The sequence below is a fragment of the Nymphalis io genome, chromosome 8, assembly GCF_905147045.1.
Source record: "Nymphalis io chromosome 8, ilAglIoxx1.1, whole genome shotgun sequence".
Taxonomy (NCBI): domain Eukaryota; kingdom Metazoa; phylum Arthropoda; class Insecta; order Lepidoptera; family Nymphalidae; genus Nymphalis; species Nymphalis io.
The window spans coordinates 12513972-12530324 of record NC_065895.1 but is presented as its reverse complement, the minus strand read 5'-3'; the positions used below and the strand labels follow the sequence as shown (position 1 = coordinate 12530324).

Genomic DNA, 16353 nt, shown 5'->3' with positions numbered 1-16353 from the left:
GCTAATCACGACGCTGAGCGACTGTGAAGTTATGGAGATTGAGAGAATAATGCATTTACGGATAATATATATGGGAAGTGCTGTGGTTGAATAAAAAAACACACGCCATCTTGAACTTTATGTAGGTATGTCATAAATTACGTTTTAAGTTGAAGTAAAAAAAGATCAATCTATATGAGACTATATATTTACCAGTTATAGTAAAGCTATGAATGTCATCTTTCTCTTTGGATTTCAACCACGGTGGTCAATCTCAAGGATCACCTAACTGCGCACGTAATATTAGAGAACATAAGTTTTTGTTTTTTTATTCACTTACTCCCATTATTCCGATGGATATCCTATCAGATAATCGCATGGTATATGCGATGACTAGTAATGTTCGGGCTTGTAAAGGCCCTACCATCAACAAAAATTAAACTGCTATTCGTTTACTAGGAACACAAATTAATAAGTAAGCAAAATACGATATTATAATATGATTATAATAAAAAAAATACTACGTTTTAAATTTGATTTTTATTTTAATGTTTGTATTAAAATGTAATATTTTAACTGTTTAAATCCGTGTTTAATTACAAAGCAAATGAACGGAAATTGATAAAGCATAACTGTACAGTCAATTAATCACTATGATGGTGATCTATAGATATGTTTATCATTGCGTGCTAAAACTTAATATGAACTATTAATTCATTTACAGGGAAATGTAATAGACGATGTAGTATTTTTCAAATTTATTGCTGTCTTACATAATCGAAAGAAAAGCAAAATTATAATCGATTGCTATTTATAAATGAAACTACAGTAATATTTGTATATACTTATTTAATTATTCAATAAAAATAAGGTTTAACTGAAAAAAAAGGAAAGGCTATACTTGTATATATTTCGAGGACAAATTGTTTATTTGATGGCATTTAAGACAAATAAAAAGACATAAAAAATAAGACATACAATATAAAGAACACCCATTAATAGCGCCGCATTTATGCCTACACGGCACCGGCCTAGGGGTCCTGCCAACCGACGGACCCCATCCAGCCAAAAAAAATATCTCTAAGTGTTTCGGAATGGAGACCTTAATTGTCAAAGTGTCTTGGATCTCTAATTCCAGGTCTGACCATTAAAGTTAAGAGAGTATATCAGTTACCGAACTACGTCGCTGAAACTAGCCGACAGAGCTAGCCGAAAGATGACATTCCTGAGCCTAAACTTTTCTACGCGACTGTACTGTACTTTGTTGCTTATATAACTCTTGAACGCGTTGACTAAGAATCTTGAAATTTTGTATGCAAGTCAATAAAAGATACCCAAAAGAGATAGTTATCACAAAAATGCGGCGCAGAAATTTAAAGCATTTTTTTTAAATTTTCTTGCGGTAAAGGGAGCGCGGTCTATTGAGCATGGCTACTATGCATATAACTCTTGAACGCGTTGACTTAGAAACCTGAAACTTTGTATGCAAGTCAATAAAAGATACCCAAAAGAGATAGTAATCACAAAAATGCGGCGCAGAAATTTAAAGCATTTTTTTTAAATTTTCTTGCGGTAAAGGGAGCGCGGTCTATTGAGCATGGCTACTATGCATATAACTCTTGAACGCGTTGACTTAGAAACCTGAAACTTTGTATGCAAGTCAATAAAAGATACCCAAAAGAGATAGTAATCACAAAAATGCGGCGCAGAAATTTTAAGCATTTTTTTTTTAATTTTCTTGCGGTAAAGGGAGCATGCATTTATGCATTATAAGTCAACGCGTTCAAGAGTTATATGCATAGTAGCCATGCTCAATAGACCGTGCTCCCTTTACCGCAAGAAAATTTAAAAAAAAATGCTTAAGATTTCTGCGCCGCATTTTTGTGATTACTAGATAGTAATCAAACGTAAACGAGATCGTTTGGGTATCTTTTATTAACTTGCATACAAAATTTCAAGATTCTTAGTCGACGCGTTCAAGAGTTATATAAGCAACAAAGTACAGTACAGTCGCGTAGAAAAGTTTAGGCTCAGGAATGTCATCTGTCGGCTAGCTCTGTCGGCTAGTTTCAGCGACGTACCGAACTAGTATTTATTAAAAAGCACACGCAAGCCCTTTATAACGTATTCTCGGGAAAATATAAGCCTTAAGCCATAGTGAGCCGGTTTGTGACTCAAAACGAACAAAACGATTTCATCTACAATCGGCAAACAAAATAATATAAAAACCAAACTAGCGAAACCACTCTCCGAGTTTTACCTTCTGACGTGAGTCATCGCGAAAGTAACTGTCGTGATTTGAAATAATACTTCTTTATCCTTAACTAAGTGCTGCTTACGATTTCATTATATAGTAATTACTATAATACTAATTGAAAAACCTTTATGGCGACCATTAAATTGTCGTTGCAGATTTATCGATATCAACGTATACTTTATTCAAATATGCTCTAAGAAGCACTTTTAAGTCGTGATTTCACAGATTATAAACTAAATTCCACCCGCGACTAAGAGTGTAAAAGGGGGGGGGGAGGGGAAGCGTTAAAAACCTCCATATCCTTTTCTGTGCTTCAGACAACGTATATGCCAAATTTCATGATGATCGGTTGAGTAGTTAAGACGTGATAGTGTAACAAAAAAACGCATTTATAATATTAGTATGGCTACCAATGTTTCGGAACGAAGATTCTATAGAAAAGAACCGGCAAGACATTCAGAGACGTTATTTAATTACAATTGCAACACGTGTAAAAATCGGGAATAGCGTATGTGTTTTCGTCTACTTGTCGTTTTTTCGTTACCGTCGTGTTACGTTCTTTGTAAATAAGCAAATATTTCGATATGATTAATTGTTTGCGGATTTTGACCTTTTTGTAGATTTCATGTTTATTAAGTCTGTAGGTACACCAACTGCCGCCTTTACGTGTGCAAAATTCTGAACTTCCATTAGAATTGAATTGAAAACAGGATGGCACAGAAAGATGACTTTTTATACATATCATTCATATTCTTATAAAAATTATCGAAAGAATTTCACTCACTACTATTAATAAATTAGTTTTTTGTCTCTATATCTAAATAATCACTATTTAGGATAAATTTATTACTCATTTTAATTACGTAATTAAATCACGTAAAAGTGAATGCACTTTGCAATTAAATTTTATTTTATATGCTTTTATGTTATAGAAAGGTGGACAGGCAAATGGGCCACCTGATGTTAAGTGATCGCCACAGTCCAAAAACGTTTGTGGTGTACCAAATATTAATCATTCCTTACATCAACAATGCACCACCAACCTCGGGAATGAAGGTGGCATGTACCTTTTGCGCAATTCTTGTGTAAATTTATTTTGTATACCTCGGAAAGTGCTCTAACAATTTGACTTAAATTTTGTATTAAATTTATTTCAACTTGAATTTTGTATTGAAAAGGTTTTGCTTGTTAAGTTGGTGGCCCACACACTAAATCCACAAACTAAGGAAAACAATTTCCTATATACTACTATTAATAAAGAAACTTCTTACATAATATTCTTGAAGACATAATTCTTTAAGCACTACGAAAAGTAGTTTAGTATATTTAATCATAAATATGCAGTTTTTAGTTTAAAGCAAAGTGTAAATTGTTCATATATTCTATAATGATCATAAATTTCAACGGCAATCTAAAATTGCTAAGAACATTATAACATCCTGTTTACTTAATGATAAGCTGATGGAATCCTCTAAGATATGTTAAACCTTTCAATCACTATATAAAGTTGCAAAATTACAGTAATGCATGTTTCTAGTGAACACAATTTCTAAGCTAACATAATAGTACTGAAGGAATTTCTATGCTTTTTATGTGTCTATGTTTGTCTTGGTGTTTATGTTTTAGTGTCTCACATGAGACAGCAACAGCATTATTTAATGGTGTTAAGCTAGTTTAGTTTTGAGATTTCGTGCAGTATAGTCCGCATTAGCTCCTAAAGCGATGGGAAGGCAATCCGACACGACCGAAAAGAGTGCAGGCGCAGGACCAACGGCTTAACATGCTTTCCAAAGCACGAGACAACACACTTCCAACTTCCAGACTCCGGACTGCTACTGAGAATTTTCTAACAGAAAAACCTAATAATTTTTTTATTGGCCCGACCTGGGAATTGAACTCAGGACCTCCGGATTTGCGGCCTTATATCAAGCCACTAGACCAACGAGTCATCAATGCACAATAAATAATTCGTAAAAACATGAAAACTGATGTTTACATTCGCTTATTGTTTGCTATAATAATACAATACAATACACTTTAATAAATAAACAAAGTTTATATTTTGACATTAAAGATTATCGGAAATTTAAATAGTATATATAACACTTATTTTTCATAATATTGTTATGTTTATTAATTAACAAACAGATAAAGTAATTTAAATTAAGAAGTTAGACATTTACAGATATATTGTTAATTATTCAATTTTATATTACATACTTTTTGCTTACTACAAAGAGTATAATAACTGTTACAAAATTAGAGATAAAATTTAAACAATACCTACCATTTATACAACTTGCACAAATGTTTGTTAACACTAAGTACTTTTAACTTTTTGTTAATTACGAACATAATGCAAAAAAAAACACATAGATAACTCTCCACTTTAACAAAACAATTTTAACATAACTGAATAACAAAACTCAGCCGCGGTAGGAAGTTTGCATTTGCAGATAATTGTCAATGTCATAATAAAATTGTCAGAACGACGGTTTCTATTTGACATAGATGATTAGATTTTCAACTTAAATACTAAATCCCAAAGTTGCGTATAAATCATTTATAATGTATTTCAAATACTGGATATTTTTTACATTGTTTTTTATGTATAATTAAAACACGGCCAAACTACTTCATAAAATATGTTAGTATTGCCACGCAAGAAATTGTAACAAATTCTAATTTGAGTTAAAAATTAGGATTTACAAATTAAGATGATAAATCGAAAAATCATTGTGGTCTGGTGGTAATCATTTGCCTTACTTGAAATGGGAACAACTTAAAAAACATTACATCAATTGTCAAAATTGTCAAATAGTCGTCAAGGAAACCAAATACAAAATAAAGTATGAAATTATATTTTTTGAAGCTTAGATACTCTTTGAATGGATTTTTTTTCTAATAACTATATATATATATAAATGATAATAAAGAAATAGACATTTGAAAGAGAGATAATGGGAGGTATGAGCCGTTGGTTAGATGTTGAAGCAGCTACGGACGATATAGATATTAATACTTTACCTTCTAATTTGACTCTCACTGATTTACAAAACGATAATGAATTTAAACTTCTTATTGGTGACTTAGGAAGAGGTGATGAAGGTCCGAGATTAAAGGTATTTTTTATTTTATCTTTCTCGAAATTATGGATGTAATTTTTGTTTACATTAATTTATTGGTAACTATTGCATTTGCTTACTTCATTTTTTTTAGATTATTGCATAACAATTTAATTTATAACTCTCTATATATTTTTTTTATTTTGTACCATTTGGGAATCCAATGTATACTAGAACATAAAAATGTTAGTACTGAATTTGATATGCTTACTCTTATTTAAATACTGTTGAATATTACCTTCTCCTTAAAAAGGGAGAGGAGGCCTTAGCCCAGCAGTGGGACATTCACAGGCCGTTACTGTACTGTTTTATTGTAAATATTACTATATTCATTGTGTTTTTTATAGGATATTTTTTATTCCTATTACTAATTTTTGATTAGTTAAAAATATGTTTTGTTTTTCATGGACAGTCATTTTTATTCAATGTTTTTAACATTGCATTTTATTTACTTTTACAGATATTTAAAGGTGCCATGCAGCTATCTGATATTGCCCTACCAGATTTACCACTAGGGGTGGAAAATATCTACTCCAGTGACTCCACACCAAGAACATTACCCCTAATAGCTGTTGCATTTTCTTCTTGTATTTACATTTATAGAAACTTAAAGTTATTCTACAAGTATTATCTGCCTACTATGGAGCTAAATTCTAGTGAAATGGAGATCTGGAAACAGGTTGTTAATTTTTGTTCCGTTAATGATTTTATATTATAAATTGCCAGTAATGGCCAAGTGGTTTGATCATATGAATTTAAGCCAATTATCATGGTTTTAAATCCAGGCAAGCACCACTAAATTTTCATAGAATTTTGTGTTTTAATTTGTTTTCACAGTTGTGAAGGCAAACTTTGTAAGGAAACCTGCATATGTCAGATGAAAATCTTGTGTATGTGTCACTTAATAAGAAAAGAGGCATTAGCCTAAAAGTGTGATATCTAAAGATTTTTACTTTATTTTTCATAGTCAAATATTGTATCTAATTTGACAAAGCTAAAAATATTGCTAATATTTTTTTTGTTTTCATTAAACTGCCTGGGTCAAAATTTGATTATCATTGAAAAATAATTTAAAACAAAGTAAAACTATATGATGAGTCGGTTGGCGTGGTTGGTGGATGCTTGCCTTTCACACCGAAGGTTGTGGGTTCGATTCCCACCCAGGACAGATATTTGTGTGCATGATCATGTCTGTTTGTCCTGAGTCTGGGTGTAATTATCTATATAAGTATGTATTTACAAAAGAAAATTAGTATATGTAGTATATCAGTTGTCTGGTTTCCATAGTACATGCTTCGTACAAGCTTAATTTAGGATCAGATGGCTTTGTGTGAAAAATGATAAAAATAGTATCCTGGGAGGATACTATTATTATTATATTATAGAAAAATACAAGTTAAATTTACTTGTTTTGGGAAAATTTATGATCACCTAGCTATCTCTTATCCTGGCTTGCCAAGTTGCTTGCTTCTTTTCATATTTTGAGCTGCATATATAGAAATAACGATTATGCTAAGAGAAGCAATATTATGGTAGGATGTGGTTTCATAATAGTGGTATGTGCACAATAAATAAGAAGTGGTCTACTTTTAGAATTATAGTATATGGTTTGAAATATAGTATATTTCTAGTTCTGTGTCATGCATACCTAGAAAGATATTATATATGTATATTTCACTTATGTATATATTTTGTTTTTAAATTAAAAGCAATTTCTTATATCCAGCTTACAGATCCGGCAAACCATAAGGAGGAGAAAGTGTACACACTTATAGACAATCTGCACAACATGCCACATAAAATTCTAAGTTCTCAATCAAGACATTTCCTGGAACTGACCTTAGAGCAGCAACTTGAATTTTTGGATAATGCAGAATTACCAAAGAAAACCCTCTCGGAAATATCTTGCATGACTACTTTGAAAATGTGCTCAGTTGACAAGTATGCAATGAGCTGTCTTGTTGTGGGTACAGAAGATGGGGAATTAATTGTGCTCGATCCACAGACCTTTACACAAATTCATTTGGTAAGTTTTATAGTATCATTAGAATTGTAAGTTGTCACAATATACAACCTTTTTTGATAACGCATTGATGAGTTACATTAGTAAAGAACGCGCAATTTAAGTTGGCCGGCCTGAAGACTTCTAGACAATTGACTGTTTCCGTAATTGTAATCGCACACTTTGCGTATTCCATATGTAGCCAATTTGCCAGACGTACTTTTCTCTCATGATCTTAAAAATATCTACTTATATATGTGTAGTAATTTGTGGATATTTTTTTTTACACTTAATAGGCAAGCATTGACTTGCCTGATCTTAAGCATCGACACGGTCTAGGATGTAGCACGCTTGCCTAAAAGTAACCTGTTCACTCTGGTTTTGAAGACAACAACGTTGTACCTATCAGGAGATACGGACTCAGGCAAAGCATTCCACAGTTTCACATTCCGCAGTCCGAATGATGAATGTGGATTCAAAGCGCCAGTGTACCTATGGCGCTTTGTTCGCGTTTGCCTGGCCGTTCGATAGTAAAAGGGGCCGGAAGGAATTAGTTCATGTAATTCCTGCGCACATTCTCCCAAATGTCGGGTACATTAGAAGACTGAAAGTGATGCAACCACACGTCGATGTTCGATACTTTGGAGTCTAGACTCGACCAATGTGTCGTATTCTATCAGCCTCCTGGCACGTCCTGGCAAATTCCTGTCCGGACAAATTACTTTGCGCATAATTTAATTTATTTAGTCTATGTTTTTTATCTATTTATATAATTAATAAATACTTCTTAAAAATTAACATATTAATTATTATAATATTTCTGTAAATTATAAAATAGGCTGTAATTGTCTAAACATGAAATCTTTATACATGTAACACAGGCAAAGTTATGCACAGTCAAGAAAACTCCGTATCAGATAGTAGCAACAGGCCTGTATAATGTTGACTACCGAATAACGGTAGCTACGAGGTGAATCTACAAATACGCACGTTTGTTTGTTTTTATTGGCACCCTAGATATTGCATGAATATTACACACAAATAAAATTTGTAAATCTCTTTTAAATCTCGTACGTCAAATCTCTTAGTCCACCATATCACCAAAATTTGGAATTTTTATATTTCTTGTTGGATGTTTTCGTTAATAATATATAATCTAAAGAAAAATATATAGGTTTATTAGCCGGTAGCTTATCTAGTTATGATATACGAATTACTAGTTTCCTCCCACGGAAAGGGAGGTAGGTGATAGATACCCTATGTCCTTTTCCGTACCTCTGACGACGTGTTGCTAAAATTTCGTAGCAAAGTTGAGTAGTTTAGACATAACAATGTAAGAAAAAACTCACCATTACATTTATAATTTTAGTAAGAATATGTTTCACTGCTCTTTTTGGAGCAAAAAGGCTTTTAATTTTAATAAAAAAAACGATTCTAACAGGAATCAAGAAATAGAGTTACCACACATATAACATTTTATAGTGCTGACATGCTAATGTGTAAAACGTGTCCTGGGTTGAATATTTCTTGATTAGAATATAAAAAAGTTTATTGTTATTAATAATAATATTTATGCACGCTTGATTTATAAATAGCTCGCAAAACATGTTATTAAATTATCTGTTTGCAATAAAATGTAAGTTCTTTGGTATTTCAGAGAAAAATCGGTCTGTTTATTGAAAAGAGAGTGGAAAGAGGGTCGTATCTTGTTCAATACGGATGACAACATCGTCACCATAGAAGTGATGACGTCAGATAACAGCGTGATGGTCATATCCACCGATGGCACCTTGGCATGCTACAGCAGAAAGGTATCTATTAAAGTCTAATATGTCTGCTGCTTGCGCCCGCAATAATAACGATATATTTCTACCACCATTACCACTAATAATACCACTACCAATATACTATGTAAAGTTATGTCTTGTTGTATTGGGCTTACACATATATATATATGTATGTACGAGTATATATATGCCTATAAGGGAAGTATGTGTAGAGGGTAAGAGCTCAAATTTTTCCATATAGAATTCGTTTTTTTAAAACGTTTTACTGATTTATAAAAATTATTTTAAATATAATGGTCGTTGAATTGTCACCCTCAATACAGTATCACCCTCGTGGTTTATTTAAATAAAATATGTGGGCAGACTGGCTGGTCCATTAGTCCTGATAATAAATGGTCATCATCGCCAATAGACCTTGGCGCTATAATGTTATAGGTAGGTGGACGGGCCAATGGGCAACCTGATGTTAAGTAGTCATCATCGTCCATAGACACTGGCGATGTAAGAAATATTAACTTAACTTTACTCGTTGGTCTAGTGGCTTGATGTAAGGCCGCAGATCCGGAGGTCCTGGGTTCAATTCCCAGGTCAGGTAACAATAAAAAGTTATTGGGTTTTTCTGTCAGAAAATGCTCAGTAGCAGCCCGGAGTCTGGAAGTTGGGAGTGTGTACACTCCCGTGCCTCGGAAAGCCCGTAAAGCCGTTGGTCCTGCGCCTGAACTCTTTTCGGTCGTGTCGGATTGCCGTCCCATCGGATTATGAGAGTTAGGGAATAGAGAGTGCACCTGTGTTTGCGCACACACTTGTGCATTATAATATCTCCTGCGTAGTTGGCTAATCTCTCTTGAAATTGGCTGCCATGGCTGAAATCGGTCTTGAGGACATTATTTTTAACCAATCCTTACATCGCCAATGCACCACCAATCTTGGGAGCGAAGATGTTATGTCCCTTGTGCATGTAGTTACTGGCTCACTCATCCTTCAAATCGGAACGCAACAATACTGAGTATTGCGTTAAGCGGTAGAATATCATGTTATTTCTTTGTGACTTTTTTTAAGGGTAAAAAAGTATGGTCCATATCGCTGGAACATCGTCCAGTAGCGATGACTCTTTTACCGTTAATGCATTTGGGTGTGACTTTGACGGCCGTAGCGTTGAACTCTGGGCACGTTCATCTGTACGAGGGGAAGGCTCGGAGGGATACCATATTTATAAGAGGTCCGTTGTCAAATAATAATGTATACTTCCTCATTAATTGTATTAATTAATCTTATTGATGTTATGTAATGCAATGCACTTGCTATGCATGCGTTGCAATGTAAATTTTGTTGTAAATGATTTCCCCGCACGCTTTGCGTGATTTTAATTCAATCGGATGAACAGGTCATGAACGAATAGAAGTCGATTAAAATATTTTATTTATCTCTATTTATCATGCAAAGTGTACGTTCAGAACCAGCTTAGCGAGCATTCATACACATATTTTTTTTTACTTCATCCGGTAAATGACCTTCATAATGTAACTTTTATATATTTATCAGATGTAGTATCGGTGATGAAGTTTGGACAACTTGGTCAAGAGGAACATGTTTTCACCATCGTAACTGCAAGTAGGTGACAATTTTATATTTTTTTATAATATACGCCATATTTAATTACTCGTATAATAAAACCTAGGAAAAGGTGAGCGTGAAAAAATAAGACCAGTAATTTAACTTTTATTTTTTTTTACTATATATATACTATACTTTACCTTCGCCCCCTGAGGAGAGCTCCGCCGAGCAGCACGGGAGAGGCCGCGGATGCGTTATATCAACACGATCCCGCAGCCTCTCCAATCCGTGCCGAGGACGGCCATTGCAGTGGTTTTAGTGGGTAATAATCCTACATAACCCAGTTCCGCCCCCCCCATGGGAGCTGGGTACCTTTATGAAGGTTTCCACTGCGTAAAAAAGTACTAGTATCTCGCACTAGCTGGCACCTGGAATGCTTCTGGTGTAAGCTACAGGTAACTTACGGGCTTAATAATAACAAAAAATATCTCTTTTTTTTTAACTTTCAGATGGCAACTTAATGTTGAAAATCCTTAAACGAACCGCGGACTTCAACACTCACGCAGCCGGAATCGAACCGTCTATTAGTGTGACCGTTGGACAGAAGCCATGGCTCATACCAAAAAAGTCGAAGCTGTTTCTAGAACAGTCTATGAGGGAACGGGAGAATGCTATACGTAAGTAATATGCGACAAGGTCTTGTAGTTGATGTGTAAACTGGGATTTTTGTTAGCGCGTGAGTTGGTGTCATCCACTCATTAATTATTCTATCACTAAATCACAATACTTGATTTTGTTGTTTTCAATCCGAAAAATAGACGGTGAACTCTTAATTTCACTAACTATTTTAGGCGTAAGGGCACAGCAGTACTTGGTATTGTTGTGTTCCGGTTTGAAGGGTGAGTGAGCCAGTGTAATTACAGGCACAAGGGACATAACATCTTAGTTCCCAAGGTTGGTGGCGCATTGGTGATGTAAGCGATGGTTAACATTTCTTACAATGCCAATGTGTATGGGCGTTGGTGACCACTTACCATCAAGTTGCCCATATGCTCGTACGCCTTCCTATACTATAAAAAAAAAGTTCTTAGTTCCAAACAAGATTGGTGACCAATTATTGGCTTTAGGAATGGTTAATAATTCTCTCCAAAGTAAATAATTAACAGTGACAAATTATTTGGGAGTAGCTCCTTTATTTTTTGGATATTAAAACTTCATTCTCGGGATTAGAGATGTATATTATTTGAAGATATATCACAACACACTTATATAATAAATAACGAAATCCGAAGAGCGATTTTCGTATTATGTATTCGACTATTAAAATCCAATACCACCACTGGTTTACTGGTTTTGGTTCATTTTCACCCAGAGAAATGGAATTGTGATTTTATGGGATAACGTATGGGATCATTTTATGGGATAACGCTAGCATTCTTGCCACTATACTGGCGGTAATAGTTTGAACAGTAGCTGTTTTTAATTTTGATTTGTGTGTAATCATTTAAATACTCAACTTGTTATATTTTGAATACATAATGAAATGTTTTAATATAAAAAAATATTATATTTGAAGCGATGCATATAAACTTTCAACACGAGCTCAACAGACTAAGGCTGTTATCAGCAAAGACTCTTTTGGAAGCTCACACAAAGTCTGAAAATTCTATTGGAGCCGGAAATATGGAGCCGATACGATTGTCAGCTGAGGTATGCTATTTATTATTTCCAGTGATATATTAGTTTTATATAGTTTTATTGGTTATGGTATTAGATATATATGGTTTCATAATGATATAGGATAATTCGGATAGTATTTTATATTTAAAGAAAAACGACACGTAAATTTTAGACTCGAGATCAAAATATATAACTGATCCGAAATCAATTTAATTGATGACAGGGCTTGGCGCAAGCCCGTCTGGGTGGGTAACACCCCGTTACAACCTCATATTCTACCACCGAACATTGTTGTGTTCCGGTATGAAGGGTGAGCGATCCAGTGTCACTGCAGGTACAAAGGACATGACATCTTAGGCCAATTTAATAGGAAAACTGTTTGGTTAGTTCAATCTACGACACCCCCCCCCCCCCCCTTATTACAGCTTATGTTGCACTTACACGTGCTCTGTGGCGATTGGAAAAATGGCGTCATCGTGGATTGAAATATTTTATTACAGTTTTTTTACTACAGTTGATCACGTCAACTAAAATATGCGGACGAAACTTAATGTATTGACTATGATATGTTAATGTCTTCAGTACAGTTACAGTAACAGCCTGTAAATGTCCTACTGCTGGGCTATGGCCTCCTCTCCCTTTTTGAGGAGAAGGTTTGGATCTTATTCCACCACGATGTTCCAATGCGGGTTGCTGGAATACATAGGTGACAGAATTTCGGTGAAATTAGACACATGCAGGTTTCCTCACAATGTTTTCCTTCACCGAAAAGCACAGGATGGATTATAAACAGAAATTAAGCAGATGAAAATTCAGAGATGTTTGCCTAAGTTTGAACCCACGATCATCGGTTAAGATTCACGCGTTCTTACCACTGGGCCATCTCGGCTTCTGCCTTCAATTAACTGATACTGATACTGATAATATCGGAATGGAAATTTTCTTTGCGGTAATCCAAGCGAAACCGTTATCGAATATCGATAACTGATTATTTAAATAATTGATACATAATTATATACTTTCAAACGAGCTCAAATAACTTTGAATGAGACGGCTTCAGTTTCCGGGCATGTTTCTTGTACCTTGTAGGTGAAATTTCTTCACCTCTCGTGGCTCAAAAACATTTCACAGTGACTACTGAAATTTCTTCTTCGTCTTCTTCAGACGATATTGTACAAAAAATAAGTATCTACTTGTTGCTTTTGTTATACCGTAGTGCATTCACCGAACTCTCTTCAACATTCGTTATTAGCGAAGAGAATTCGTAGCAACATTACGTATTCTAGATTTTCATATTTTCTTAAGGAGACTTGGAGCTTATTCCGCCAGTCTATTCACACAGATTCTGCATCCCACGTAAATTAAGCACAGGAAAATTCCGTGGTGCTTGCCCAGGTTTCTCGATCTTTGGTCTATACCAATTATAGTATCTTTCTATCTACCAGGCCATCTTGACACATGGCTTCCTGGATAATACGGAATTATTTTTTGGTGTGGTATAACCTACATAACCTACGACAATAGTTGTGTCCTATTTTTAAAGATCTAAAACTTACGATAAAGGTATTTATCTGATATCAGTACACTATTGATAAAAAGTGTTGAAATGCGACTGTATAATTGTTATATTAATATTTGACATAATATGGACATCAAATATATTAATATATAATAAGAACTGTTAGGTATTTGCCTAAACTATGACCTGTAGCATATATTATGTTGAGTTTGATAAAAACATTATTCATAATTAAAATATTTTATGTGCACAATTCAAATAGGTCTTCTGTACGTTATAATGGCTGATTTGAAATGTTTTTCGTCACAAACTGAATTCTATGCTTGTGATACCCGGGGGTATTGCTAGTTATATAATAATAACAATAGACTTAACATCACTTATAATTCATTTAAAAGTATATACAATTTGTTCTATATATTAGGTACCCACTACAAATTATCTTATCGGTTCTCGGAAAAAATCCACATTGCGATTCATTCTTGAAAAATATTACCTACTAAGACTATTTAAGTAAAAGAATATTTTGATTTTGATTTGATTACTACCTGTATATACACGTAAGTTATTTTCTTCAGGTTGAAGGGCTGGGTCCGGTTTTCCGCGTGACATTAATAGTGGAGAACACGTCGACAGATAAGGCTGTATTAGGGCTCTCCATATTGTTTCTCGTGCATTCCACAGTTTATAAAGTCTATAACCCTTATATCAAGGTATTTTACATATATTTCCTTTTTTTCTATATTTTAGACAAATAGCAACACTAAAGAAACAGATAACATATTTTCCATTCATATTTTTCTTAATTTAATATATTTCTGGAGGTTAAGTTTTTGTAATTATTTGTTAATAATCAACAGAAATAATGATTGTTGTAGTGTTTACAATTTTAATTTATCCATAGGATAATTACTTTTTCTAACACAAAGTGTATCAGCAATTCATTCTAGTATGTAATATGGCATTAACTTCATCTTGCATCTCTTTCTGATCTTGTATCCTCATCACCCCTACAAATCTTTAAAATTTTCAGGTTCCTCTTATATCGCCGGGCAACCAACTCAAGTTTCCCGCAAAGGTCGAGGAGATATTCGGCGAAAATTTAAACCCCGATAATTTTTTCCGCAACGTCACCGGACAAGCAGGCGAGGGGTCGCTCATAAAAATACTTCTTTTGAAGGACGGGAAATCTAACCCCGTACTGGCAGCAACGGTAACGATGCCCCCCACAGACCCCATGATGATACCATACGACAAAATACAAGCCTCGAGCGATTTTAAACAAGATGACGATAGTACAATGTAATATGTCATTGCGATGCGTTGAGGACATTGTGATTAGGTTCGATAAAGAAGTAATTACATCGCTGCATTAGCAAGATAAAACACTGATTGACGTATATAAATATAATTCCTAATTGAAATATTATGTTGTTTTCTTTATTTCTTTACAAAAATAAGTAAAATAGCCTGTCGACCACCACCACACCACAAGACGTACCACAGCCGTGCAAAAGAAGGAGGCGTTAAGGTTAAAGGGTGGGAGCTACCTCGCCTCTTTACTGATTAAGGTCAATGTATTACATTCAATGGCGTTCTCGGCTCTATAAACTAGAACCGTTGCTTTATTTATTTTTTTAAATAATGTTACATTGATGTTATTTTGTTCAGAAATGATCGATATTATCTTGTTGTACTGTAATGTATATTACTTTAATTAAGAATCACGTAGAAAACAAATTTAGTATGTAGGCTTACTATACGCATTCCTACAATTCTTGTCGGTTCTTCTTGGTAGAATCTATATTGGTATATTTATATTTAATTTTATCTAGTGAATAAAGAATATTTTGTGTATTTTTGAATATATTGATATTTAAAATGAGAACTTAGAATAAAATGCATGTTCATTCATTGAAGAGACTTTTTCCAGCACACTTTTGTGTTCATATCTTCTTGGTGGTAGGGCTTTGTGCAAGCCCATCACGGTACTACACACTTAATTTATAATGATATATCCTACCACCAAACAACATTACATCGTATTATTGTATTCATATTGTATTCCAGTTAGATAAGTGGTAGTTACACTGGCTCACTGCCGTTGTAAATACAGGTACAAGGGACAAAACATAAGTACCCAAGGCGGCATTGCCGAAGTAAAGAATGGTTAGTATTTCTCACAGTGCCAATGTATATAGACGTTGGTGACCATTTACCATCAGGTGGCCCATTTGCTAGTCTTCCAATCTATTAACAATATAATAAACACTTCCGGAAACGTTATTCTCGTTAAAGAACTTAAACTTTAAAAACTTTCCGTCGTAGTAATATTATAACGTGTGCAAATTATAATGACTTGTGACATCTTAATTTTAATGGATAAATAAATCATCATTATAAGGAAACTATAATCATTAAATGGTGCTTAGGTACAATTTGTTTTAATC

At 34.1% G+C, this 16353-nt stretch overlaps 3 protein-coding genes across 5 annotated transcripts in view; 2 read left to right on the top strand and 1 right to left on the bottom strand.

Moving 5' to 3' along the window:
• The window catches only part of LOC126769931 (rho guanine nucleotide exchange factor 15), a 115266-nt gene extending 110613 nt beyond the window's left edge, over positions 1 to 4653 (bottom strand). For 2 of the 3 annotated variants that reach the window (XM_050488924.1, XM_050488927.1), the window contains exon 1: positions 4524 to 4653. The gene's annotated coding sequence lies outside the window, so the exon portion shown is untranslated. The remainder of the gene's footprint in view (positions 1 to 4523) is intronic. The other variant, XM_050488925.1, reaches the window with a different exon arrangement.
• LOC126770117 (acyl-CoA-binding protein homolog) overlaps positions 1 to 16353 on the top strand; it is a 152130-nt gene that overhangs the window by 109751 nt on the left and 26026 nt on the right. The gene's annotated exons all lie outside the window — the stretch shown is intronic.
• LOC126769994 (Bardet-Biedl syndrome 1 protein homolog) lies at positions 5077 to 15330 on the top strand. The gene is made up of 11 exons (XM_050489090.1): positions 5077 to 5358; positions 5822 to 6040; positions 7088 to 7387; positions 8245 to 8333; positions 9021 to 9174; positions 10210 to 10369; positions 10693 to 10761; positions 11214 to 11381; positions 12281 to 12414; positions 14482 to 14616; positions 14937 to 15330. The coding sequence occupies exons 1-11, from the start codon at positions 5197 to 5199 to the stop codon at positions 15207 to 15209; spliced, it is 1863 nt and encodes a 620-aa protein (XP_050345047.1). The 5' UTR covers positions 5077 to 5196; the 3' UTR covers positions 15210 to 15330.

Coding starts and splice junctions, on each gene's coding strand:
- LOC126769994 (XM_050489090.1), top strand. CDS start 5,197: ATGGGAGGTATGAGCCGTTGGTTAGATGTTGAAGCAGCTACGGACGAT. Junction 5,359..5,821: donor ATGAAGGTCCGAGATTAAAG/GTATTTTTTATT, acceptor TTACTTTTACAG/ATATTTAAAGGTGCCATGCA. Junction 10,370..10,692: donor GGATACCATATTTATAAGAG/GTCCGTTGTCAA, acceptor TATATTTATCAG/ATGTAGTATCGGTGATGAAG.